Source organism: Podarcis gaigeae, assembly GCF_964106915.1.
Source record: "Podarcis gaigeae genome assembly, chromosome: 1".
In the NCBI taxonomy this organism is placed as follows: domain Eukaryota; kingdom Metazoa; phylum Chordata; class Lepidosauria; order Squamata; family Lacertidae; genus Podarcis; species Podarcis gaigeae.
Window position 1 is genome coordinate 44179400 of NC_139678.1, and position 26397 is coordinate 44205796.

The window sequence follows — 26397 nt, forward strand, 5'->3', positions numbered from 1 at the left end:
TTCTCCATAGTGTGCTACATTTTGTATATTCATAAAGACTTTTGTGGGAAAAGATTGAAGAACTGTAGTGGTACAGTCTACTCTCCCAGCATAGGACTCTGCTTGTGTCAACCACACCTTAATGTCAATACATGTATCTTAAGGGAAATGAGCACCCATTCAAAAAAAATAAGATGTGAGAAAAAGAATGGCATTTCTTACTCTGAAGAGTCACAAATAAGGTGGAGCTTGGGATGTGCATATAATATCTCACTAGCTCTTTGGCACCAGTCATTTTCTTTAATCAAAAAAAGAAGGAAGTTAGGAGGGTAACTAACACAGCAGAATACTTGGATTCCTGCCCATCGCTACCGCCTCTCATCTGTGCAATGGACATTCTAATGCCTAAGGTAAGATTATTCAAATATTTTAACTCTTTACTAGTGCTGGACATGATTTTCCTTACTGCAGAGGAAACACAGTACTTGACAAGCTGAATTTCCACAACACGTAAGTGGCCATGTAAGATTTTTAGTGTAGCAGATTGAGGGGTGTGTATAACCCCCCCCCCAAAAAAAAAACCACCCCAGAAGCTTTTCTTTTGGGAATTATAGGGAAAGAACTACCTAAATTGTATGGAAATTTATTTACGTATGCTACTACAGCAGCAAGAATGTTACTTGCCCCAAAATGGAAAGAAGCAGAAGTCCCAGCAAATGAAGAATGGATACAAAAACTTATGGAATATGCAGAAATGGCAAAACTTGCCGGAAGAATAAGAAATCAAGATAACAAACTTTTTATAAAGGAATGGAAAATGTTTATTGAATATTTACAGATAAATTGTAAATAGATGAAAACATTAGCAGGATTATTGTAACAACCTGCAGTTTTATAAGAGTATATATTTACAGTAGATAATTAAATGAGAAAGTTAAATGAATTTGAATATGTAGAAGATATTAAGGAACCACAGAAAGAGGGGAAAGGAAGTCAAGTTTTGAAATTTTAAATGGATTGTAAAACTAATGAAATGTATAAATAAAAAACTAAAGAAAAAGAAGATTCAGAAACAAGTAAGGGCACCTGACTTTAGAAGAGATGAATTAATTTAAATATATTTTCAAGAGAGTGATATTAGAATATATAATTGTTGATCTAAATGCCATCAAACGCTGCCCAGTATTAATGAAGTCACAAAATATTTCTCATGATCAAAAGTCCAAATTTAGTGAAATGTAGAACAGCAAGACCATATGGACGGCAATCTTCTTACCAATGCTCTTTATTTTTTTTTTTATAATAATTTTTATTAAGGTTTTCCAAATTAAGACAAATCAAAACAAATTAAATCCAATCTATAAACTTTTTGCCAATAACTAGGACTTCCCCTCCCTACCCCCTCTTGTGTTCCAAATCTTCCAAATAAGCAATTAAATTCAACAAGTTCTTATCCCCAAATTACACTCATCATCAATAACCCAATTTATCCAAATTCCCATCCCCTAAGATCGATCTATACCCTTCCACGAGTTTCCCCCTTTCAAACATGGTACAGATGGAAATAAGATAAATATGAATAGTGATTTTACAGCCTTTGGATTCCAATTTTCCCTCCCCTCTTTCCCCTTTGCGTTTCACCTATCCCTCTACTTCTAATATCTTCCTGGAGTTCCCACATTACACTATGTCCCTCAGGTTCTTTGCCAGTCTTTGATTACGGATGTCCAATCGTAGAAGGAGTCTATCAAAAAAGGGGCCCATTTCTTCTATCCAGGTTTTTATATCCAGGAGTAAAAACTCCAATTTTGTATCCATAAGCTTGTCAAACCTGAATATCCCAAATGTTCCCCCAGTTCTGTCCAGTTCTTGTTATTTCCTTGTTCTTGTCAATCATTCTCCTCCTTTTTATTTCTCTGTTCTCCCACAGAAATGTTCTTTTTCCAAAAGTTTCTAGTGTCTCTGCAGAGGCTTGTTACTCATGGAGCAAAGCATTGCATCATGTTCCTTTCATTTTCCAACAAATAGTTCCATTGTTTCCTGTAGTGTGTAGACCTCTGTAGACAAAATAATGTTCCATTCCTGCAGTTTCCCAGGAGATTAAAAGTTCCATTCAACTGTTCAAGTTTCCTGTCAAAAACACATGCAATATCCCTTGGCTCCTCTAGGTGGATTACAGTAGCAAAGTTCCCTTCCAGAATCACATCCACCAGTCCAAGTAGCTTGTTAACCGATATTTAAAACAATTTATGTTCAATTTATAACAAATATAACCGGCAAAGTCCTCATAACAAAATCTCTATTTTAATCTTCCTTTTTGACAGCTCTTTGACAGCTGTCAAAACCTCCATCGCTTTTCTCCAGGCAGTTTCACGAATCGCTCCAGGGATTCCGGGGGGGATTGCTTTTTTTAAAAAAAAACAATTCCACTTTTCTCCTCCAGCTCAATCTTATAATTTTCCCTCGCGAAGTTGCTGATTCGGCAAGATAAGGTTACACTCGATCTTAGTTGTCCAGTCCTTTGTTTTGGCTCTTCTACAATTTAGGGGTGGGCTGACTTCCTTTTTTCCGCCTCCCCCGTTCGCTCCGAATTTTAAAAATTTATCCCTTTTTTTTTTTAGTCCATGTGATGGGATAATGAGCTGCTTGTGCGTAAAAGCTTGATCCCGCTGGGGTTTGGCCGGTCATCCAAACCCAGGCACTAACGGAGCCCCCAAAAGCATGACTCCGTCAGTCGCTGGTAGAATCTGACAGTGGGCGTCTACGGAACTTACGCCAACATAAAAGCTGTTTGACGGACATGCGCTTTCGTGACTCTCTGCGTGACAGTTTCCGGCGAAGGGAGGGAATTCCTAAAGGGGGTCTAGTTACCTCTTCACTATTCTCACTAGAAGCGTCTGAGAGCCTCCCCTCCGCTGTAACTCCTGCACTCCCCCTGCTGGTTCCTGCTTCTGCTGCAGAGTCTCTCCTACTCTGCTGGAGCCTGTCCAGCACCTCTAACTCCGATGGCAGTTCCCTGACATCCACCTCCCCCCCAGGCCCCCCTTCACCCCCTCCCGCCTCCTCTCCCACTGGCGGTGAGGGCGGAAAGCCCCTGAAAGAGCAATCCTCGTCATCAGAGGATTCAAACACTTCTAGCCACGGCGTCCCATCTCTCTCCCCGTCTTCTTCTTCTTCGTCGGAGGCAGCTTCCTCACCCACCCCTGACTCTGGGAACCCTTCAAACTCTCCCTCCTCATCGGTGGTCCCAAAGTGTTCCCTTCTAAATCGTGCCACGGGTTGCGGTTTTCTTGGGAAACGCTGATGAAATGTTTCTATTAAGATCTCGTCATTCACTACCTCTGCTGGCACCCAAGTGTTTTCCGACTCTACTTCCCCCTCCCATTCTACCAGATATTCCACCTGATTCCCCTTCCACCTGGAATCAATGATTCCTGCCACGTTCATGTCGCGCTCTCTCTCTTCTATCACGAGCGTTTGGGTGGCCTCTCTCTCACGCTCCCCCCACTCACGTCCCTCTCGGTACGGCGACAGTAATGACCTGTGAAATACTGGGTGTAATTTCATGTGACTGGGCAGTCTGAGTTTGAATGCTACTGGGTTGACCTGCTGTATGACCTCAAAGGGTCCCAATTTCTTGGGTCTCAATTTCTTACTCCCACCCTTGAACGGTAGTCCTTGGGTGGACAACCACACTCGGTCTCCCACCCTTATGATTTCACCTTCCCTCCTATTTCTGTCTGCTTGCTTCTTATATTCTTCCTTGGCTCTCTCTAAGTTAAGTTGAAGCTGACGGTGGATCGCTTCCATCTCTTCAAAAAAATGTTCCGCTGCCGGCACGCTCCATCTCTCCCCCCCCTCTCCTGGGAATGCCCGGGGATGGCACCCATAGTTTGCCAGGAAAGGACTCATCCCTGTGGACACATTCTCCGCGTTGTTGTAGGCAAATTCGGCCAGCGGTAGCTTATCTACCCAATCATTTTCTCTGTCCTTTACATAACACCTCAGGTATTGTTGCAAAATGCCGTTTGCCCTTTCCGCTTGCCCATTAGTTTCTGGGTGTCGGGCAGTGGAGAAATTGAGTTCTACTTGCAGTAAGCTCATAAGTTTCCTCCAGAACCTGGAAGTAAATTGTTTGCCTCTGTCACTGACCACCCTCAAGGGGGCGCCATGCAACCTGAAAATATGCTCTACAAACAACTTGGCGGTCTCCTCCGCTGTAACCGCATGTGAACAGGCTATAAAATGACACATTTTGGTTAATAGATCTACCACCACCATAACAGCTGTTTTGCCTTTGGATTTTGGCAGGTCCGTCATAAAATCTATGGATACTGCCTCCCAAGGCCTTTCTGGCGTGGGTAAGGGTTGTAATAGCCCCGCTGGCGCCACCCTCTCTCCTTTTGCTCGCTGACACCTGTCGCAACCCCTAACATATTCCCGCACGTCCTCCCTCACCTTGGGCCACCAAAACTCCCTGGTAACCAACCACATGGTTTTGTGCTGTCCAAAATGTCCCGCTGTGGGGCTGTCATGCAACTGCTTGAGTACTCTGCCCCTCAGTTCCCCATCTGGTATGTACAGTGCCCCTTTGTAATACAACGCCCCGTTCTTTTCTTCAAATCCCCCTGTGTTCTCTTCTGTCCTCCTGAGTTCTCTGAGTTTCTCTTGGGCGTATTCATCGTTCTCCGTACCTTCCATCAGTTCCCTTTGCCCCACCAATGCCGCCCCACACACCCAGCGGTCTTCGGAGATTACATGCCTTGCCTCAGGCGCTCCCTCCCCCTCTAAGTACTCAGGTTTCCTGGAAAGGGCATCCGCTCTCACGTTCTCTGAACCTGGCACGTAACGAATCTCAAAGTGGAATTTGGAGAACTCCTGGGCCCATCGCACTTGTCTCTGGTTCAGGACACGGGCTGTTCTCCAATATTCCAGATTTTTGTGGTCAGTTCGGACTTGAACCTTGTGTTGCGCCCCAATCAGCAAGTGCCGCCATTTCCGAAATGCTTCATGAATGGCGAGCAGTTCTCTGTCGTACACTGTGTAGTTCCTCTCGGATTTGTTCAATTTCCGCGAAAAGAATGCACACGGTCTCCATTCCGACGTATCCTTTCCCGGCTGGAGAAGCACGGCCCCCACTGCTCGGTCTGACGCGTCAGTCTCCACTCTCATTGGTTGTTGTAGATCCACGTGCAGAAGCTGTTCTTCCGACGCAAACGCCTGCTTTAGGCGTTCGAACGCCCGCTGCGCTTCTTCCGTCCAAACAAATTTCTTTTTGCTACTAAGACAATCTGTGATGGGCGCGGTCAAATGGGCAAAGTTTTTGATGAACTTCCTATAGAAGTTTCCGAACCCCAGGAACCTTTGCACGTCCTTCTTGGTCTTTGGTGTTTTCCATTCCAGTACCGCTTGAACCTTGCTGGGATCCATGGCCAATCCCTTGTCAGACAACCGGTACCCCAGGAATTCCACCTCCCTAGTATGAAACTGACACTTCTCCAGTTTCACCCACAGCCGGTTTTCTCGCAGTTTGCTCAGTACCTCTCTTACATCTCGCACATGCTGCTCCTCATTCTCTGAGTACACCAGGACGTCATCTAAGAACGCTACGCAGTTCTTGTAGAGCAATGGCCCCAGGACGTGATTCATGAATGATTGAAAACAGGCGGAGCCTCCTTGTAATCCGAAAGGCATAACGAGGTACTCAAACGCCCCCAAGGGGGTGAACATAGTGGTCTTCCACTCATCCCCCTTCCTCACACGTATCAAGTTATATGCCCCCCTAAGGTCCAGCTTGGTAAAAATCTTCCCTTTTCTCACCTGTGTCAGAATGTCATCAATTCTAGGCATAGGGAAAGTCACTGGTTCTGACACTGCATTCAGGGACCTGAAATCACACACAAGTCTGGGCTTGCCCGTGTGTTTTTTGTCCACAAAGAACACTGGACTGCCCCCCACCGCTCGTGACTCTCTGATGAAACCTCTCTTGAGATTCTTGTCAATGAACTCCCTTAACTCCTGCATCTCACTGTCTGACATTGCATACAGCTTCCCCACTGGCAATTGTGCTCCTGGGAGTAAGGTAATTTGACAGTCAAAGGGTCTGTGCGGGGGCAATTTATCCGCTTCCTTTTCGCTGAATACGTCAATCAAGTCAGCGTATTGTGGTGGCACCTTCCCCTTGTCCATCACTTCCACCCCTGCTAGAGTGGCCCTGCTGCCTGCCTGGGCCTCTCCCTCCTTGCAGTGTTCTAGGCAATGTGCTGATCCAAAGGAAACCACGCGCTGATGCCAGCCTACTAGCGGATCATGTAGTGCCAGCCAGCTCATTCCCAAGATAATAGGGGCTCCTCCCAGGGTGGCTACGTTAAACGCTATCAGTTCTGTGTGCCGTGCCACCCTCATTATCATTGGTACAGTCTGTTGGCTCACTTCTCCTCCCAACAGCTCCCTCCCATCAATCGTGGTAACCTGCAAAGGCTTACTTAATGGGATAGTCTGTATCTGGTGCTCAGCTGCAAACTCCTTACTCATGAAATTACATGAGCTACCTGAGTCCAATAGCGCTCTTATCTTTAGTGGGTGTCCGTTTGCCAGTTCCAGCAACACCTCTATCACAAGTGCTGGTCTTGGGGGTTCCGGCGTGGGCACATTCACTACTCCCTGGCCTGGCTGCTGTGCCCTGATGTTGGCAACCAGGCGTTGGCTTTTACTTGCTCCTTCATTTCATCCTCCTCCTTCCCCCCAACAGTTCCTGCCATCCCTTGCCATTCCTTCCTTTGCGGACAGACTCTGGCAAAGTGACCTGGCTGTTGGCAGAGATAGCATCTCTTGCCGCTCTTTCCCTCCTTCTTCCGCCCTTCACTGGTGTTTGAAACTGTGCGCGCGCGCGCTGCTCCAAGTTCCATCGGCTCTGCTGGCGGGAAAGGCTGCTCCGGAATCTCTGGAATGCGGAAGTCCTTCCAACGTTCCCCCTTTCCTTCCCGCTTTTCCAAAGCTCTAGCCTCCTGGCGTGCTCCTATGGACAGCGCTGATTTAGTCAGCTGGTCCATAGACTCCGCCCTAGGCGCCCGGGAAAGTTCATCTTTCACTGCCGGAGAGAGACCTTCTTCAAATAGCATTTGAATAGGTTCACTAGCAAGGTTCCACCCCAGTCTATGAATCAGCATGGTGAACTCAGTCCAGTACTCACGTACAGATCGGCTCCCCTGTTTACAAGCCATCAACTCCCTGCGCACCATCCCCTGCTCAATCTCGCTGGAAAACATCAAGTCCATGGCGCGAAAAAACTTCATTGTGTCCTTTAAGATTTCATTATTGGCTGCCATCAGGGGGCGAACCCAGTCCCTCGCCCCTCCCTCTAGATGGCCAATCACGTACGCCACTCTAGAGTTCTCATCGGGGAAGTCATCAAACAGTAGATTGAGAGCATATTGCATCTCTGTTCTAAAGGCTTGATAGTTCCTGGGATTCCCCCCAAATTTCTGCACCAATCCAGGCACCCTTCTGGCAAGTGGGGTGGTTTTCCCCTTATCTGCATCTTGAGCCCTCCTCTCCTCCAGCCTCGCCGTTTGCAGTGCGAGCTGGACCTCCAACGCCCTGTACCTTTCTTCCAGGCTTGGATCTGCTCCAGCTCCAGCTGCCCCGGTTCCTGCTGGTTCACTCATGATGCCCTCTGCTTGCACAAACAGCTTTCGGAGACTGTCAGATTGCTGTGATGGGATAATGAGCTGCTTGTGCGTAAAAGCTTGATCCCGCTGGGGTTTGGCCGGTCATCCAAACCCAGGCACTAACGGAGCCCCCAAAAGCATGACTCCGTCAGTCGCTGGTAGAATCTGACAGTGGGCGTCTACGGAACTTACGCCAACATAAAAGCTGTTTGACGGACATGCGCTTTCGTGACTCTCTGCGTGACAGTTTCCGGCGAAGGGAGGGAATTCCTAAAGGGGGTCTAGTTACCTCTTCACTATTCTCACTAGAAGCGTCTGAGAGCCTCCCCTCCGCTGTAACTCCTGCACTCCCCCTGCTGGTTCCTGCTTCTGCTGCAGAGTCTCTCCTACTCTGCTGGAGCCTGTCCAGCACCTCTAACTCCGATGGCAGTTCCCTGACAGTCCATATTCCAATTACTCACGGGTTCTTCTTTAGAGCCGAATTTTCAATAGAAGAAGTCAGCGCTCTCCGCCGGATGGCATGCGGCTGCGCTCGGCAGGGATAGCAGAGAACTCAAAGCACCACGCTTCTCCCCGGCACCCGATCTGTAGCCTTTAAAAAGGCTCCTTCACGAGTCGGGAGAGCGCTAACGGTGCCAGCCGAGTCTCCATGTCCACGGCCTCCTCTGGCCGTGGTTTTTAAGGGTCCCCGCATCGCCGGTGCGGTAGGACCCAGCCCCTGCCAAGCCGGCTCCCTCCGGAGCTCGGAGGGAGTCCGCCATTCGGCGATGGCGCCGACCCGGAAGTCCTTACCAATGCTCTTTATAAAGGCCAAACCAATGGAATGATGGAAGCTACAAATCAATTCAGCCTCATAGACGCTGTCCCATTGCTGCCTTTGGTCACAGTACTATCCTGAGTCACGTATATGTATTCAGACCATGAGCAAACTTGCAGAAACACGTTCAGGTGCCTACAAATCATTTGAAAATGGATCACATGTCATCTGATAAACCTTGAGCTGGGCGCTCCTTCGAGAAAATCAAAAGAATAAGAACGGATGAAGAATTTGAAACCAGTGACGAGAAAGTGATCAGGTCTAGTGGCATGACAGAAATGAGGTATTTGTTACGGGTCACATGGGTGCTTGTTCTGAAATTAATACTTCAATGGAGAATATAACAAAATCCATACTATATAATTAGTGACCAACACAAGAAAGCCACTGATGGAAGGAATCGCTGTGACTTAAAGAACTCAATGCTAATTAGATTAAGTGCTTTTGAAGAGAATTCTCAATTAAGGAACATGATCAATAACAGCTAATATTGAAATGACAAAGGAAGATGGGAATGGAAGCTATGAGAGAGAAGTGTGTAATTAAATATTTTTATAGGTGATTTTAATAATCACAGCTTGGGGGGGGGGGAGTATCCAAATATTTTTACAATAGTAATGTTTCTGCACCAGAGTAAGGAAGACTCAGTCATAGTTCTGTATTTCCCCCCCCTGTACAATGATAGGAATTTCAGATATCTTTATTTTTAACTAGGGAGAATGGTCAATCTATCCTTCTACTGAAATGACTAATATTTTGTTTTTTGATGTAAGTACCCAAGTTGCACTATTAATTCAGCAACATTTGTTTTCTGTAAAGGTTGAAACCTCTCCATTCTACCTGCTCTCTGTGAAGGTCATCCAGGCTCGACACATACCTTCAAGAGACCTATGTGAGTGAGTTGTTAAATCCGTTGCATTGCATTTATCTTGAGTTTTTTGGGAGTCCAGAACCTCTTTAACAAGAATGTACACTGTCCTGCATCTCTTTCAGTATGTTGTCTTTTGAAGGTTCTTCAAAGTGTTGGATAGAAAACTGGGAAGTCTGTATTTTGCCCTCTGCAGAAAAGCCTACAAAGCCCTATTATTACCTAATGATAATAAAGCACCAAATAATGATTATTGATGCGGTTTTGTTTTGCTCTAGGGGCTTCTTCTGATTGTTATGTGAGCCTTCGGCTGCCATCAGCTTCAAATAAACAAATGATCACGAAAGTCATCTCAAACGCCTGTAATCCTGTTTGGAATGAAAGCTTCCATTTCTTTATCCAACCTGAGGTCAAGGTAGGCAGCTATTAAACTAGAATACTCTTGGTGATTGGTTTCTGTGAATTTGAAGTGTGTGGTAAATGGAAAGCAGAGAGGAAGTGCAAGCATTCAGTGCTGAGGCCTCACACATTTAAGGTTTTAAGGGCAGCATTTCAAAAGCGGAGAACATTCTGGAGATGTGCTTTCTGGCTTAAGAGATATCCGTTATGTTCTGTGGGACTGGCATGTTCTGGAAGAAATGGCCACTCCTTAAAATAACATACAATCAGAAAGTCTGCCCTATCCTCAACAGCATGCTGTGGAATGGAGTTATATGCCTTCTCTCATGCCTTTCCACAGAATGTGCTGGAACTGAAGCTCTACGATGAAGACATGGTCACCAAAGATGATCTCATCTTCATGGTTGCCTACGATATTGCTAAAGTGAGACCCGGGGAAAGTATTCGTGAAGACCTACTTTTGAACCGTCAGGTGAGAATTGACACAACATATCCTTTATTTATGTATTTGGGGCCTTTATCACCAAAAGAGCCAGTTACACAATAGTAAAAATAAAATAAAAAAAATAGTGCAATGTATGAATAATATTAATCAGGTATCTGAAGAAGTGTGCATGCACACGAAAGCTCATACCAAGAACTGACTTAGTTGGTCTTTAAGGTGCTACTGGAAGGAATTTTTTTTTGTATTAATTAGGAAGACAGCTGAAATTGCATCATCTTTATCCTTCTGTTCGTTTTAATTTACCTGATTCATTTTGTGGGTGGCCTGCAGTGAGGGAGATTAATCTGAATTGATAGCTTATTCTAGGCACATAGGAAGCTACCTTATACAGAGTCAGATCCATCTAGCTCAGCATTATCTTCACTTTTGCATGCAAAAAAAATGGGTTACAACCCTTCCTTACTCAATTAAAGGGCAGTAATTAGGAAAACGGTACAGTTTTATGACACTGCTATGACACATGCAGCTAGTGTCAATCATGATAATTTTCTTCCCTTTCCAAAAATGCATTTCACAGGCTGCTTTGTTTTGAGTTGCTGAAAAGCCGTCTTTGGCTACTCTTCCACCTTAGTTCTGGGAACAGATGTTCAAGTGGAGCTTTCTGTGAGGGTTTGCCTTGGAGGGTTGTATCACCTGGCCTATTTGACAGACAGAAGCATCCCGTGGGAAAAAGGGGCTGATGCAGTGAGCAAGTATAATTTATTCAGGCTAGCGTACAATTAAAACAGTTGTTCCCTCAGGTAACAAGTGGTAAACTCTGTGTGGGCTGGGCTCAGAGCTAACAATGCCATTGTTTCTTTTTTGTTCTTTCCCCTATAGGGACCAGAGAGCCTTGAAGTAGAATTCAAGATGGAGAGCATGTGAGTGAATTGTTCTGATTATAAAATGGAGTTAATAGACATCATCACAATTGGAAACAATCAATCAATCAATCAATCAATCAATAGCTGGGCTCATCCACCCTTCCAATATATATATTATATATATGTAATATATATATAAGCTAGACACCACACCCCCTCTACAGTATTTATAGGAACTCAAACATTGAGATCCCGCTCTGTTCCAGTAACAAGAAGCCGAAAGCACCAGCCTGAAGATGACGAGTGAGACCTCGTCGAAACGTCGCCTAGACACCCCAACTTTTACACGGGAAGACACCCGAGGACACCAAAACCTGCATTCCTGTACCCGTGAAAATCTACGAAAGCATATATATATATATATATATATATATATATATATATATATATATATAAATTTCTATGTGTTTGCATTTTGACATACTATTAGAACGCAGAAACACAGGGAGCCACCTAATACCAAGTCCAGCTAGATCAGTGGCTCTCCAGGACTGATACCGATTCCACCTGCCAACACACACACACACACACACACACACACACACAGCTTGTCTACACAGTATTTTTTTCTTCAGCTTCTGTCACAGTGTCAAAACCACTCACAAAGTATAATTTTTAGGTTCTTGCTGAGGTGTTGTGTACGCCTGGTTGGATTGCAAGTTATGAAGGCCTAGTCTATTACGTTAAACAGTAAATGCTGATTCTCCCGAGGGACGAATAAAACTCAACGGATGAATGTATTGGAAGGATGATTCAAAATTAGGTTTCAGGATATTTCACTATGTGTTAAAAATGTAACATGCATTTTGTTGCTGAATGTTTTTATATTTTCCCCAGATGTGGTGGCTTTGAGAACATTGCTACTAATGGCATCCTTACAGTAAGACCTATTATTAACTACAATCAGCATCTTTTTTATATTCTTCTTCTTAATATTGTAATTTATTACCTGCCCCTTCACCTCAAGGTCCCAGGGCAGGTTGCAACAAATAAAACAACTGAAGCATGAAACCACTGAGTGGGGTTTGGATTACAGTGGTACCTCGGGTTAAGTACTTAATTCGTTCTGGAGGTCCGTTCTTAACCTGAAACCGTTCTTAACCTGAGGTACCACTTTAGCTAATGGGGCCTCCCACCGCTGCTGCGCTGTGGCAGCACAATTTCTGTTCTCAACCTGAGGTAAAGTTCTTAACCTGGGGTACTACTTCCAGGTTAGCGGAGTCTGTAACCCGAAGTGTCTGTAACCCGAGGTACCACTGTACTTTGTCAGCAGTATGCTGATGACACACAGCTCCACTTTTACTTTACATCTTTCATTTGTCCCTGAAAGGGCAGGTAATGGGGGGGGGGGGAGAGATACTTTTGGATCCATTGCTGTCGCTAGAGACTCAGGTTGCTTCAGTGGCATGGGCTGTGGAAGGCTTACTGTATATACCTCAACTGTATTGTTTTTATTTGCCATTATGGTATGTATTTTTGTGTTTTGTAACTTCCCTGTAATCTTCACATGAAGGGTGGTATAGAAACAACAACAACAACAACAACAACCAACAACCACAACTTAAAATTACAGAAATAAGGAGGGTCCTATATGAGCAACGTAGTTGCAAAAGAGAAACAATCTGTATGATATACTGGTCTTTGTCAAATGTCTGAGGGTGAATCTAAACACAGCGCAAAAAACCCGCTATAAATAAGTCAGAAATTAGATCATTTTAACAAAAGGAAAAAAAAATTCTATGGAAAGCCGTGTTTTAAAATTTCCTGCTCTCTGGCGCCATCTGGTGTTGCATGTTTATTGTGCATTCAAATCATTGTTTCTTTACTAATGTAGCTGAATCCTGAGATAGTCATTCCAAGCAAATAATTAATTGTGAAATGGTCCTGCACTGTAGAATAAATAGAAATACTTTAGCAGAGCAACAGAGCCTTTGAAGATCAGGAAAAAATAGTCCTGGGCAGATCACAGTCTTTTCAACCTCCATTACATGTCTTTATAAAGTAGGAATTATGTATGACACATACCTTTTCCAAGTTCAGTGATGAAAAGGAATTTTGCGCATTAAAAATGCTGTGACTTATATAAAGTCTTATGATTATTTTTTAATGAAAGTACACCTTAAAGAAACTGTGGGAGGGCAGGTTTTGGAGCAGACTGCAGGTGATGATGGAAGTTTTGAACAAGAGCAGGAAGATTTGCAGGCCTAGCTATGGAGTAGAGTCGGCCTGAATTCTACGGTTGCCATAAAAATCAGGACAACCAGAAACTTGTTGAGCTTTTTTTTTTAAAGGAAAACCTGAAACTTTGGACTTTGTTTTGCTAAGTGCGCCTCACATTGTAAGCCAAGCAGAAAGAGCATGGAGATTATTAATGAACAGTGCCACACAGAATAGAGCCAAACAGAAATAATACGGAAAACATTAACCAATGTAGTTGCTTATAACCTGTCATGTTTGATTCTAGGTTAAAATTTAAAAGAAAAATACTGTAATCTTCCAGGATCAGAACAGGCAAAAGGAACATTATAGGTTACGTTTGGATGGCAAACTCCATGTTTTGAAGTTCTGTTTTGTTTTTTACTAGAACATTAAGGTCTACTAACAAGATGCAAGTGCAAGACAGTGGACATGGTGCGTGTGTGTGTGGGGGGAGGCAACATAGAATTAAGGAACAAACTGTCCCTGAGCATAGGTTCAGCCCAGGAATTTGTTTTCAGGACCAGAACTGAGCACAAACATCCGAGTCACACAATAATCATTATTGGACATTATTCATCTTGGCAACCTAATTTAGAAGTGGAGAAAAGCCTTTTCGTTGCTGTAATTGTTAAATGATTGGGAATCAGAAACCCTTGGTTATGTGCTGCAAAGCATTTAGAGATATACCTTTTTACCTTTTACCTACCTTCCATCCGCCACCTACTCCTTAAGACTCCCCTTAAAAGGAATTACTGTATAAGGTATGTTTAAGCAGTATGCAACCAATTAAAAGAACCCATGCATATTACAAAGATAGGCAATAAAGTCACCAATGGAATGCACCAATAAATATATACTGATGTTAGTACTGAAACTGAGTACTAATGGTAACCCCTTCTCCTTCTAGCATGCCTCCTGAACACCTCTTAGCTCTCACCCAGAATTCCACCTTGGCTCTGACTCAGGGACCAAACAAATGGAACCCTGAAATCTCTCAGAACAAAGCAGGTCCACTGAGCACTCTTGTGTTTATGGTCAGGCACCAAGATCTGATGGAGTTTCCTCAGGTTGCCCACAGCTGTGTCCTCTTCAGAAATAACTCTGCACACCCCACACACCCAGGACTCAGCTACACAGCTGCAAATAAAACGTTTTAAACAATAATTTATTATTTATACCCTGCCCATCTGGCTGGGTTTCCCCAGCCACTCCAGGTGGCTTCCAACAAAAGATGTGTTGTAAAGTGCAATATACACATGTGACACTAGATGACGACAGTGAGCTATGCAAAATTCAATGTAATTTTCAAAATGTTTGAAAACAAAGCATTTTCATATCGTTTTTTTAAATATGTGTGTAGATTCCACCCCTCAGTTTCAGACTACAGCAGGCCTAGTGAATTCAACCTTCTTTGATTGTTATGTTTTCTTCCCAGGCCTGTGAGATTTCACGTTTAGACATTAAGATGGACAAGTGGAAGAACGAGGAGTGTTTGAAAAGTGAGTCCCATTCTTGTGACTTTGTTAAGTAGGCAGCCAAAGAGCCATTGAGGCCTCTTTTCAATTGCAGGACTGTACTGGTAGTTTTTGTAAATGCAATTGCTGCTGTATCTCTCTTGCTTATAATGCCATGACATGCTGAACGCAACTGCAAAGTGCAGTAAAAGTGGGATGGGCAACTGGCTGTGTGTGTGTGTGGAGGGAGGGAGGGAGGACAGAGGGTATCAGTTTGTCTGTCTGTAAAGCAGGAACACTTGTTCAAAAACAAAATTACTAGAAAAGCATGACAGTGAATTCCACCATTTGTTTTCAGCCTGTCTTGTACCTTTTTGTTACATCATTTAAAATTATTTTCATATGAAAGCCAGTGTGGTATAGCAGTTAAGAGTGTCGAACTAGGACCTGAGAGACCAGGGTTCAAATCTGCACTGAGCCAAGAAGCTCACTGAGTGAACTTGTGCCATTCATTATCTCTTAGTCTTGTTGTGAGGACAAATTGGGGTTGCAGGCAGGGGCAAACCATGTACACTGCTTTGAGCTATAGGGGGGAAAGAATATACAGTAAAATAGTAAATAAATAATTTTATTCAGACTTTTGTAACGAAGAAAGGAGGTAAAGAAATATGTTAGCTAAAATAATTCTTTCTCCTAGACAATAAAAATATTGAACTTGTGGTGAAGGAATCCTTTGAAGAAGCACAGGCGATCACCCAGGAGTCAGAAAGCTTCACATTTCACTGTGTGAAGAACTGGGAGCCAAAACTGGAGGCCAGTACAAAGGTAACACTTTACTCACCAAGGACAGCTTTCCTCAGTGTACCTGCGGGGGACAGATTAACTAATGCACTAAAGGAGTATTACAGAGTAGCTTGCTGAGAAATTGGACCCTTGGTGTGCTTTAATAAATAAAGAACCTATCCACATAATGCTGACTCAAAAACTCTGCATACACTATGCAAAAGAATTAAATATCATTATTCTCCCCCTTTTCTCTTCCTCCTCTCTCCCCCGCCAACCTCACAATGCTCATGACAGCAGTGTTTCACACAGAATGTAATTTACCTGTAGAAAGGACTCTATGAATTGAAATGGAGATGTTATATGTACTTTTGTTATACATGACTATCTTTTAATAAAAACATTTTTTTAATGTCCTTGCTGGCAGTGTGCTTTTCTTGTTCTCCTATATAGTAAGGGCCAAACAGTGAGGGATTCATATGTAGAACAGGCAGCAGTGTTGAAAGCAGTCAGTATCTAGAGCCTCAAATGTGTCTCATTTTGCTTCCTTTTCCTTTGCGATGTGTTCTAGAGTGTGTCTACATTCTTGTGATTTGTTTTAGAGTAATTCCTTTGTGGGGAAATGGCTTGGAGACGCTGCTACTGAATGTCCAAGTGTGTTGCTGAAATCCCTCCCTGCAGGAGAGGAAACAAAAGTAGCCTTGTCTTTATCAAAGGTAGGTGGCTTCATCTTTATCATAGAATCATTTAATTGTAGAGTTGGAAGAGACCAGTCCTCTAATTCAACCCTCTGCAATGCAGAAATCTTTTGCCCAACCCACGACCTTGAGTTTAAGAGTTTCATAATCTACCAACTGAGCAATTTTTTGGCACAGAAGAGAAGAAGGAAGTAGCTCTTTGCCAATAAAACCACACATTAGTTCTGAAATTTAACAGGGGATTTGTAAATTCATTGTTCCTTTCAAAGAATGTTATCCTTGTGTCCATATCAGGATTTAATTGTTTGTTTGTTTTTTTGGGATGGATGGTGTATGCCTCTTCCACTGCTCTTAAGAGACCCACAAGTGCCATGCTTGGAAATGTTTATGAAAATGAAGCCCTGGGATTGGTAATAAACAGTCTATTGTGTTATATTTATGAACATTACACAGTGCATTTGCTTAGCACCTTAACATAGGTAAACTCAACATCTTCATTTTCAGGATGCAGAATTGGAGCTGCAGCTCCAGGTCAATGACTGGTGAGAAATTATTATTTATTATTATATTAAAATCAAATCAAATAAGAAATTCTTGTCTGTTCAGCTTGGCTCTGTCCAGCTCAGTCCAGCAAATCACATACTCATGCACTTCACTTTAAGAAAGCCCAATATTTAGTTGGAACAAATACTATTCGTATCATCGCCTTCTACATCTGTCAGAGACTATCCAGTGTTATAGCCTACCAAGGATGATGATGAGAGATGCAGAGTCTGTTCCTTTCTTACCTTCATTTTTGGCACATTTTAGTACCAGGCCACCTTCATGTTTTAAAATCTCACAACAATGACAAAACACACACACAAAAATCTACCACACTAAGTTCTCAGTTTCAAATTACATAGCTGCACAACACTGCTTTCTACCTCCGTATATCAGGTGACAAAGGGAGGTGCATTTCTTTCTTTTTATTCCAGTTTAGGAGATTTAGATGTGCGTTTGGGATGTGACCTCTGTGGGGCTGAGCAGGACTTCCTGTCTAAGCGCAAGAATGTGGTTGCCAGTGCTCTAAAAAAGGTTCTTCTGCTGGAGCAGGAGCTGCAAGGACATGAGGTACATGTGCTTCATTTTGTGACCCAAAGCTACTCATGCCAGTGCAAAAATATATAAATAGAACTAAAGCAGTTTATTTAGTGTGGGTATTGCAGAGAAGCTGCTTTGTTGAGAGAAATCAACTGCAGCAACGCATTGTTGAAGGAAAATAGAGTCAACAGACAAAAAGGACGCACAAAAAATCAGATGCTCTTAAATGCATTTTCTCTGATAGACATCCCCTGAGGAGAAAAAAAACCAGTAAGCTTCAAATGTGTACTTTTTGTAATAAATATCCTTTTATTCTTCGAACTGGTATTCTCTCTCCCCCTCCACCCCCGGAAAGAAAGTATTACAGCCTACTGACATTGGATACAGGTTATGTGGGCTTATTGAGGGCTAAGAAAGAAAATATTAATTACAATTTATCTCTCCAGTTTCCCACGCATGTGGGTTAAGCAGAGCATTAAAATCACATCCTTCATAACGAAAATAGAAGCTTTGGAACAAGGTTGAGGAGCCTTTCCTTTTCTGAGCAATTCCCCTTGGTTTCCCTCTCTATAGAAGAGACCGGCAACAAACAGCTTACAAAGTAAGCTTAAAATATACTGTTTACTTGACATTCTTTCACTGGATCACGGCAACGATAATAGGAAAACTATGCAGGACAAAATTCTTCTAGGTTTCAAAATATATGGTTGATTAGCGCACACAGACATGCATCTGCATCGAAGGTGAGGAAGGGAGTGAGAGAGAGGCGGTAGGAAGGAGAAAGAATTAAAAATCTATTGTTTCATCCCATCGCAGGAAACAGGGGAAATGACATCACACAGAGCTCTCTCTGCACCATTTACAGTGGATGCTCGGGTCGCGAATGTGATCCGTGTGGGAGGCACGTTTGCAACCCGCAGCATCGGCAGCCTGCAGCACTGTGTTTGCGCATGCGCGGGTTGCAATTCAGTGCTTCTGCGCATGCGCAAAGCAGCAAAACCCGGAAGATACCCGTTCTGGTACTTCCGGGTTTTGGTGCGTCCGTATCCCGAAAACGCTCAACCTGAAGCATCTGTAACCTGAGGTATGACTGTATATTCCTATGATATGGACCTGCCTATCTAGCAATACAGCTCTGTGGTCGCTTACCCCTAGACTTACTAATATTTAGATATTTGACTGATAGTCCCGAACAAGTTAGGCAGTTACTTCCTGTTTACTCCATCCTGTTTGTGCCACAGGTCCCAGTGATCGCTGTCATGGCAACAGGAGGAGGAGCCAGAGCAATGTCAGCTTTTTATGGACACCTCTCTGCCCTTCAGAAGCTGAATCTTCTAGACTGCGTGACATACCTCTCTGGAGCATCTGGCGCAACATGGTAATGTGAATTAGCATTGTGAAAAATAGCAGCTGCTGGAGAGGCCCGGTCAGATTTGAGGTTGCTGCACATGTGGAAGGGTTTTAAAAAAAATATTTATCGCCAACAGTAGCTTCAATAACAACTTCTGTCTGATGGCAAATGTCAGCTTCAGGGAGAGAAACAATTGTACAATACAGTGGTACCTTGGTTCTCGAACTTAAACCGTTCTGGGAGTCCGTTCCACTCCTGAAACAGTTCAAAAAGCAAGCTGTGGATTCCGATTGGCTGCAGGAGCTTCCTGCACTCAATCAGAAGCCACAGAAGCCTCACCAGATGTTTGGCTTCCAAAAAAGTTTGCAAAGTGGAATGCTCACTTCCAGGTTTGCGGCATTCAGGAGCCAAAAAATCCGAGTACCAAGGCGTTTGAGAACCAACGTACGCCTGTATTAGGCACCATGGTGCAGGGTTGGGGAAAGCGTTCATCCCTCTCCCTGTGTGCCATAGTCCCGCACCTGACTAGGCCCTCCCCCGGTTTCTTTTTAAAGCATCCCTTCCAAATCGAACATGTAATCTACACTCATGTAATCTACAATATACTTTTGGGCCCTATACATATGAGGGTAGCTTTTGTGAGTGTAATTTACAAGGCAGTTTAAATTATAGTGTTGCCTTGTTCTGAAGGTGTTATTTTTTCTGTAGGACAATGAGAAGTTTGTATGAAGATGCTGACTGGTCTCAAAAGGACCTGATGGGTCCAATCCACAGAGCACAGGAATATATTGCTAGGAGCAAGTCAAGTGCTTTCTCCTTGGAGGCCCTACAGCGCTATGATGTGGAGCTAAGGCAGAGAGCTCGAGAGGGGCACTCAGTTTATTTCACTGATGTATGGTCCCTTATAATTGACCGCATGTTCCACGATGAGGTATGTGTTCCAAAGACCCTCTTACCCTAAGGATGTTAAGTGTCTTCATCTTTCCTTCCAGACATTGCTTAGACAGACGGAGACCCCCCAAGGCCCAGGCAACCCCCAGGAGGTATAATGACACCTGACAACGTGTTATAGGATTGAAATTGGCCACAACTTTATTAAATTCTCAGTTGTAGGAAAACCTTGGCTTAGGCATTGGGCATTTATCCCTCCCAGTCCCCAGCCAGGGATCTGGGGAACATCAGGTTTATCCAAAGTGTGGGGGGATTGGGCTGACTCTGGAGAATGTCTGTTCAAGCATAGAGCCCTCTATTGTGAGTGTGGGTGGTCCTAACTCTACCTGGCCAATTCCCTTGGCAACGCCCCCCCCAGCCAGGATTGGCTGATTGATGAAGCTAGGTGGGAACCTCCAGGTATCCAGCTTGGGGGGGGGGCGGCGAAGCCAACTACCTTGCTGGGGATCTAGTAGTCCCTGGAGGGGGTTGCGCACGACCACGCAAAAGCCGTCCCCCAGTTAATGCAGGGAGCGGTCATTCTAGCTCTTGGGCAGTAGCAGATGGCCTGGTGAGGTGGCAGCACTCACCTGACCTCCAGTTAATTGCGTTGTTGTTTCCTACTGGGAACTAGAGGGTGAGGAGGCTGTGCTCCCAGTCAGAGGCAGTATGCTTTTGAATACCAGATGCTAGAAACCAGAGGAGCGGAGAGTGCGCTTGTGCTTGGGTCCTGCTTGTGGGTTTCTCAGAGGCATCTGGTTGGCCACTGTGAGAACAGGATGCTGGACTAGATGGGCCATTGACCCGATCCAGCGGGGCTGTTGTTATGGTGGTTGCTGAGGTGCAAATGCACCAGTGGAGCCAATCCACCACTCCTGCCGGTGTATTTGCACTATGTTGACCTTGCCACCACCTGGCCGCTCCCTCTTTACCGCTCGGTAAGCAGCCGCAACATGACTCAACAGAGGTCAGGTGAGGGCCACAACCCAACCATGCCATCTGCTGCTTGGTTTGGAAGTATCTGTTGCTTCATAATTTATTTTCTGCCTTTGAATTTCTTCTTGTTTCCTCTTAGCAAAGTGATAGCAAACTTTCTAGTCAGCAACAGGCTGTGACTCAGGGGCAGAATCCATTGCCTATCTACCTGGCCCTCAATGTCAAGAACGACACCCAGAGCACTTGTGAATTTAAAGGTAAGTAACTCAACAATCTTGAAACCATGTCAGGGGGCTTCAGTGTGTAAGTAGTTCAGAACTGCAGCCAAAAAGGTCCGTATAGTTAAAGCCATGGTTTTCCCAGTAGTGCTGTATGGAAGTGAGAGCTGGACCATAAAGAAGGCTGATCGCCGAAGAATTGATGCTTTTGAATTATGGTGCTGGAGGAGACTCTTGAGAGTCCCATGGACTGCAAGAAGATCAAATGTATCCATTCTTAAGGAAATCAGCCCTGAGTGCTCACTGGAAGGACAGATCCTGAAGCTGAGGCTCCAATACTGGCTGAGGCCACCTCATGAGAAGAGAAGACTCCCTGGAAAAGAACCTGATGTTGGGAAAGATGGAGGGCACAAGGAGAAGGGGACAACAAAGGACGAGATGGTTGGACAGTGTTCTCAAAGCAACCAGCATGAGTTTGACCAAAGTGCGGGAGGCAGTGGAAGACAGGAGTGCCTGGCGTGCTCTGGTCCATGGGGTCACGAAGAGTCGGACACGACTAAACAACAACAACTCGACAATGGTATGGTGTCTTTTAGTAGAACCACCTGCAGTCTTGAAACCATGTCAGGGGGCTTCAGTGTGTAAGTAGTTCAGAACTGCAGCCAAAATCAAGACTTACTCAAAGTAGGCCCACTGAAATGAATGATTGTGACTAAGTTAGGTCCATTCATTTCAATGGTTCTGCTCTGTACAAATCTTTCCTGAATTTCACCCAAAGAGAGCAATTCTGTCTTCATCATTCTCCTCTCAAACTTCCTCCTGATTTTAGGCATTGGGGTATATTTTTCTCCACTTCTCTTCTCTCATTCTGCTTATAGAATGGTGTGAATTCTCCCCATATGAGGTTGGATTTTCTAAGTACGGGGCCTTCATTTGTCCAGAGGATTTTGGAAGTGATTTCTTCATGGGACGACTAATAAACAAGAGACCAGAGTCTCGGATCTGCTATTTGGAAGGTGACTTAATTTTGATTTGAGGAAAGTTATCTTTTGGTGAGAAAAATTGCCAAACTGAGTCCCAATTTTGCCAAATTCAATATTGGTATTACCATAGTAAGTGTAGCTTGTTATCAAAAATCTGTAACTCTCTCTTGAGCATTGAGCTGATACAGTACCGCAAATGTGGGAAATTCTAAAACATGCAAGAAGAAAAAACACCTCAGACCCTCCCCTGTATTCTCCTTCCATGTCTATCTAACTATGTTTGGCAATCACACACACACACACACACACACCACACCACACACACACCACACACACAGAGAGCCCTGCTCTCCATCCTCCACAGAGTCTATATATGACAGTAGATGTTTCTTCATTCTTTTCCTGCCAGTTAATGGGCTGCCTCTGCAAGACAGCTGCCTGCCTGAACCATCCTCTAAATCAGAGCTTTCCAAACTGTGTGTCGCAACACGTTAGTGTGTTGGCTGCAGTGTGTAGTTGTGTTGCGCGAATGCTCCCCATGCTCTTCCCAGAGCTGGAAGGGGATTAGTTTAACCTCTGGTTTGCTAGTAAAACTGAATGACTGTGTCATGAAATGATGCATGTCTAAAAAGTGTGTCACCAATATGAAAAGTTTGGAAAGCTCTGCTCTAAATGAAGCAGGAGACCTCCAGATTAGCTGTTACAAAGTCCCACAGAATCATAGCATTGTAAGAGTTCTCAAAGCCCATCTGGTCCAACTTACGAGTGATGCAGAAAATCATCAGCCTTTCAAAAATTGATCCTTTGGAAGCTCAATCCCTTAATTTCTCAGCTACCGTAAATGCTGCTTCCAGCTGATTGCAGCGTAGCAAAGCCTTAGCTGCACCAAAAAGGACAAGTTGATTGATTGAGAATGACAAAGAGAGGTGCTGAAAGTCTTCATTTTTGAATATGTTTACATTTACAGGCCTTTGGAGTAACATATTTTCCTTGAATTTGAAGGATGTTCATCACTTATACAAATCCTGGCAGTGGCCTTTCCCAGACCAAGAAAAGGATGAAGGTAAGAAGTGGCCTAGGGACGCAGGTGGCGCTGTGGGTTAAAGCCTCAGCCCCTAGGACTTGCCGATCGAAAGGTCGGCGGTTCGAATCCCTGCGGCGGGGTGCGCTCCCGCTGCTCGGTCCCAGCGCCTGCCAACCTAGCAGTTCGAAAGCACCTCCGGGTGCAAGTAGATAAATAGGGACCTCTTTCTAGCGGGAAGGTAAACGGCGTTTCCGTGTGCAGCTCTGGCTCGCCAGAGCAGCGATGTCACGCTGGCCACGTGACCCGGAAGTGTCTCCGGACAGCGCTGGCCCCTGGCCTCTTGAGTGAGATGGGCGCACAACCCCAGAGTCTGTCAAGACTGGCCCGAACGGGCAGGGGTACCTTTACCTTTACCTTAAGAAGTGGCCTGGGTAATTTCTATTAGTTCAATGGCATTTTTTCAACAGAGAAGGAACTAAAGAATAAAATGCATCATTGTGCAGATACAGCAGAGAATCTGCAAAGCAGATGATCATAATCTGAACATTGTAGCTAATTTGTGGGTTTTACCCATCCATCTCTGTGGGGTTGTTTTTCACACATATACCTGATTTCTCTCCCTGACTTACTAGGAAAGCACATGCTACTTTAAATGGTTTTGATTACATTTAAAGTCTTTGGCAGCAATCCATAGAAATGTGCGTGTTAGTGTGATTGTGCAGATGTGCATGTCACATCTAATGCACAAAGCATTGCTGCAAGTGTGAAATACATTGAATGCAAACAAATGGACTATCTGGATTGGATATAAGAGTAGATAAGAACCACGAAGGCATACAGAGCTCATAATTTCTATTCTAACCATTTATTTATTTATTTTAAAGCTCAGAATCCGCCTTCTTCAGAAACTATGCCATCTGCCCATGTTCTGTGTGGCAGTATAAAGAAGGGATGTTTGATTGCACATAAAAGATGTCCAAACCCCACAAATGACTACTTTGACCAGTAAACAGCCAGTGCACATAGTGTTGTTGTTAGTTTTTGAGCACCAGAGTTTAGAATTTTTCATAGTACAGTGGTACCTCGGGTTACAGCCGCTTCAGGTTACAGACACTGCTAACCCAGAAATAGTACCTCGGGTTAAGAACTTTGCTTCAGGATGAGAACAGAAATCGTGCTCTGGTGGCACAGTGGCAGCGGGAGGCCCCATTAGCTAAAGTGGTACCTCAGGTTAAGAACAGTTTCAGGTTAAGAACGGACCTCCGGAATGAATTAAGTTCTTAACCCGAGGTACCACTGTATGTGCTTTTTGCTGTTCTTCCAGATAAAGGCAACAGGGCTTCTATAAATCAGCTCTCTCTATGTCACACAGCTTGTTTCATTCCACCAATGAACAGATCCAGCATCTTCAATGGAATTCTGACCAGTCGGCCAATAGGAGAAAAGAAACCTAACTTTCTGAGAGGTCTCCAGCTACACAAGGACTATTACCAACATAAAACATTCTCCATGTGGCAAGGTAAATAAATCAGCACATGAAATTGGGAGGAACCCAGCCAAACCCTTCCTGCACTATAGATGTTCACCAGATTTTGTCATGCAAGTCACCACCTTGCTACAATACTCTTGTAGGAAACGTATGTATGTATGTATGTATGTATGTATGTATGTATTATACTTATTAAATTTCTTAGTCTCTTTATCTTGCCCAAGGCAACCCAAAGTAACTTACAACCAAATTATGTACAAATACGGTCATGCTAGATGAAATACTTGTTTTCTCAGCATTAGTACTAGTGATTAATCAGTCAAATAAAGCCTTGACACAGTACGCAGTACAGTTTAGTTTGGATAGACCACTGAAGGTGCTTGTTTTCTGATTAATGCTAAGACTAACAAGACATAAAGCAGCCCATCAAAAACGAACATAAGTTTTGTTTTTTTCAGTATTTCATTGGTGTATATTAGATAAGCATGTCACAATAGCAAGAAATACTTGCCTTGCAGACAGTAAATTGGACCAGTGCCCCAACTCTCTTACACCTCAGGAAAAAGAGCTATTCTTGGTTGATGCTGGATATTTCATCAATACCAGTTGCCCTCCATTGATGAGAAAGGAAAGGAATGTGGATGTTATCTTATCACTTGACTACAACCTGTTGGAGACCAGGTTTAATGTAAGATTATTCTTATTTTATCTTTGGACTAGAGAATAACTTTGCCATTTATTGCAATGTTTTGGGGCATACAAATTGTTTATAAAGAAATCCTTATTCCTGTATGCTAGCCTAAGAGGGTTAGATTAAATATCAAGCTAAGCATGCTGTAGAGTAGAGCCCAAGTTAAACATGGAAGTCTTCCTATGATCCAATTATAAAGTGAGTTTCATTCTGTATATGGTGATGCGAGTTGCATGAAACCAGTTTCTGCGTTTAAACATAGGAAGCTGCCTTATACTGAGTCAGGCCATTGGTTCATCTAGCTCATAGGTAGGCAAACTAAGGCCCAGGGGGCCGAATCTGGCCCAATCGCCTTATAAATCCAGCCTGCGGACGGACCGGGAATCAGAATGTTTTTACATGAGTAGAATGTGTCCTTTTATTTAAAATGCATCTCTGGGTTTTTTGTGGGGCATAGGAATTCATTCATTTCCCCCCAAAATATAGTCTGCCCCCCCCCAAAGGTCTGAGGGACAGTGGACCGGCCCCCTGCTGAAAAAGTTTGCTGACCCCTGATCTAGCTGAATATTGTCTTCACTGACTTTCAAACTGGGATCTCCCCCAGCCCTACCCAGGGATGTCAAGGATGGAATCTGGGACTTTATGCATGCAAAGCAGATCCTCTGCCAATGACCTACAAAGCCAATAAACAAGGAGGTGGGGTTGCAGGCGGCACGCCCCGTCCCCACATTCGCGGGGCTGGCTCCAGCCCCTGCAATACCTAAGGGAATCCCTGCCCGTGTCATATCCCGGGGGCGGGGCCTCGGCGATTTAAACCTGCCGCAGCCGAGGCTCCTCCTCTTTTCCTCCGCTGCTGCAGCTGACCCAGTTTTATGCATGCAAAGCAGATCCTCTGCCAATTACCTACAATATATAAGCACCTATATAATGTGCATCCATCCATAGGGAGTTCATGTCAGCACCATGGATTCCTAGATGTACCTGACTGAGAAGGGGAGAAATTGTCTGTTTTCCTTCCTGCATTTTGTTCTCTCTGAATGACTAAACTTACCTGAACAGCAAAACAGTCACTTTCTCCTCTACAGCTTTAGTTAGGTTTGACAATAGTAGATGAGGACTGTTTGGGGGGAAATGGCCTTAGTTTTGCTATTTAAGCTCTAGTTTTCCTCTTCGTTCTGCAGTCTATAGAACAGATGGGCAAATACTGTTTGGACCAGGATATTCCTTTTCCTGAAATTGCACTGACTGAAGAAGACAGGGAGAATCCAAAGGAATGCTACATTTTTGAGGACAAAGAGAACCCGGAAGCTCCAATCATACTTCACTTCCCACTAGTGAACAACTCTTTTAGGGAGTATAAAAAACCTGGTTAGTATTGAACTTTTCAGTCACGTTCTATGAGACTGGGGACCAAGTAGCAAAGAAGCCACTGCCTAATCATAAAATTGTAGAGTTGG

At 44.0% G+C, this 26397-nt stretch overlaps 1 protein-coding gene across 6 annotated transcripts in view; it reads left to right on the top strand.

Annotated features, from left to right (window-relative positions):
* Nucleotides 1-189: 189 nt before the first annotated feature.
* The window catches only part of LOC310848185 (cytosolic phospholipase A2 delta-like), a 31112-nt gene continuing 4904 nt past the window's right edge, over nt 190-26397 (top strand). For 2 of the 6 annotated variants that reach the window (XM_083746916.1, XM_083746915.1), the window contains exons 1-19: nt 190-389; nt 9286-9358; nt 9613-9749; nt 10074-10205; nt 11058-11098; nt 11939-11981; nt 14736-14799; nt 15452-15579; nt 16140-16253; nt 16740-16777; nt 17213-17348; nt 18560-18696; nt 19378-19600; nt 20675-20792; nt 21632-21769; nt 22704-22799; nt 24133-24279; nt 24768-24937; nt 26122-26308. In XM_083746916.1, the coding sequence (XP_083603042.1) occupies nt 369-389; nt 9286-9358; nt 9613-9749; nt 10074-10205; nt 11058-11098; nt 11939-11981; nt 14736-14799; nt 15452-15579; nt 16140-16253; nt 16740-16777; nt 17213-17348; nt 18560-18696; nt 19378-19600; nt 20675-20792; nt 21632-21769; nt 22704-22799; nt 24133-24279; nt 24768-24937; nt 26122-26308 (2143 nt within the window). In that variant the 5' untranslated portion in view covers nt 190-368. Of the gene's footprint in view, nt 390-423; nt 490-9189; nt 9359-9612; nt 9750-10073; nt 10206-11057; nt 11099-11938; nt 11982-14735; nt 14800-15451; nt 15580-16139; nt 16254-16739; nt 16778-17212; nt 17349-18559; nt 18697-19377; nt 19601-20674; nt 20793-21631; nt 21770-22703; nt 22800-24132; nt 24280-24767; nt 24938-26121; nt 26309-26397 lie in introns of those variants that run through there. The other 4 variants (XM_083746918.1, XM_083746919.1, XM_083746914.1 and 1 more) reach the window with 4 other exon arrangements.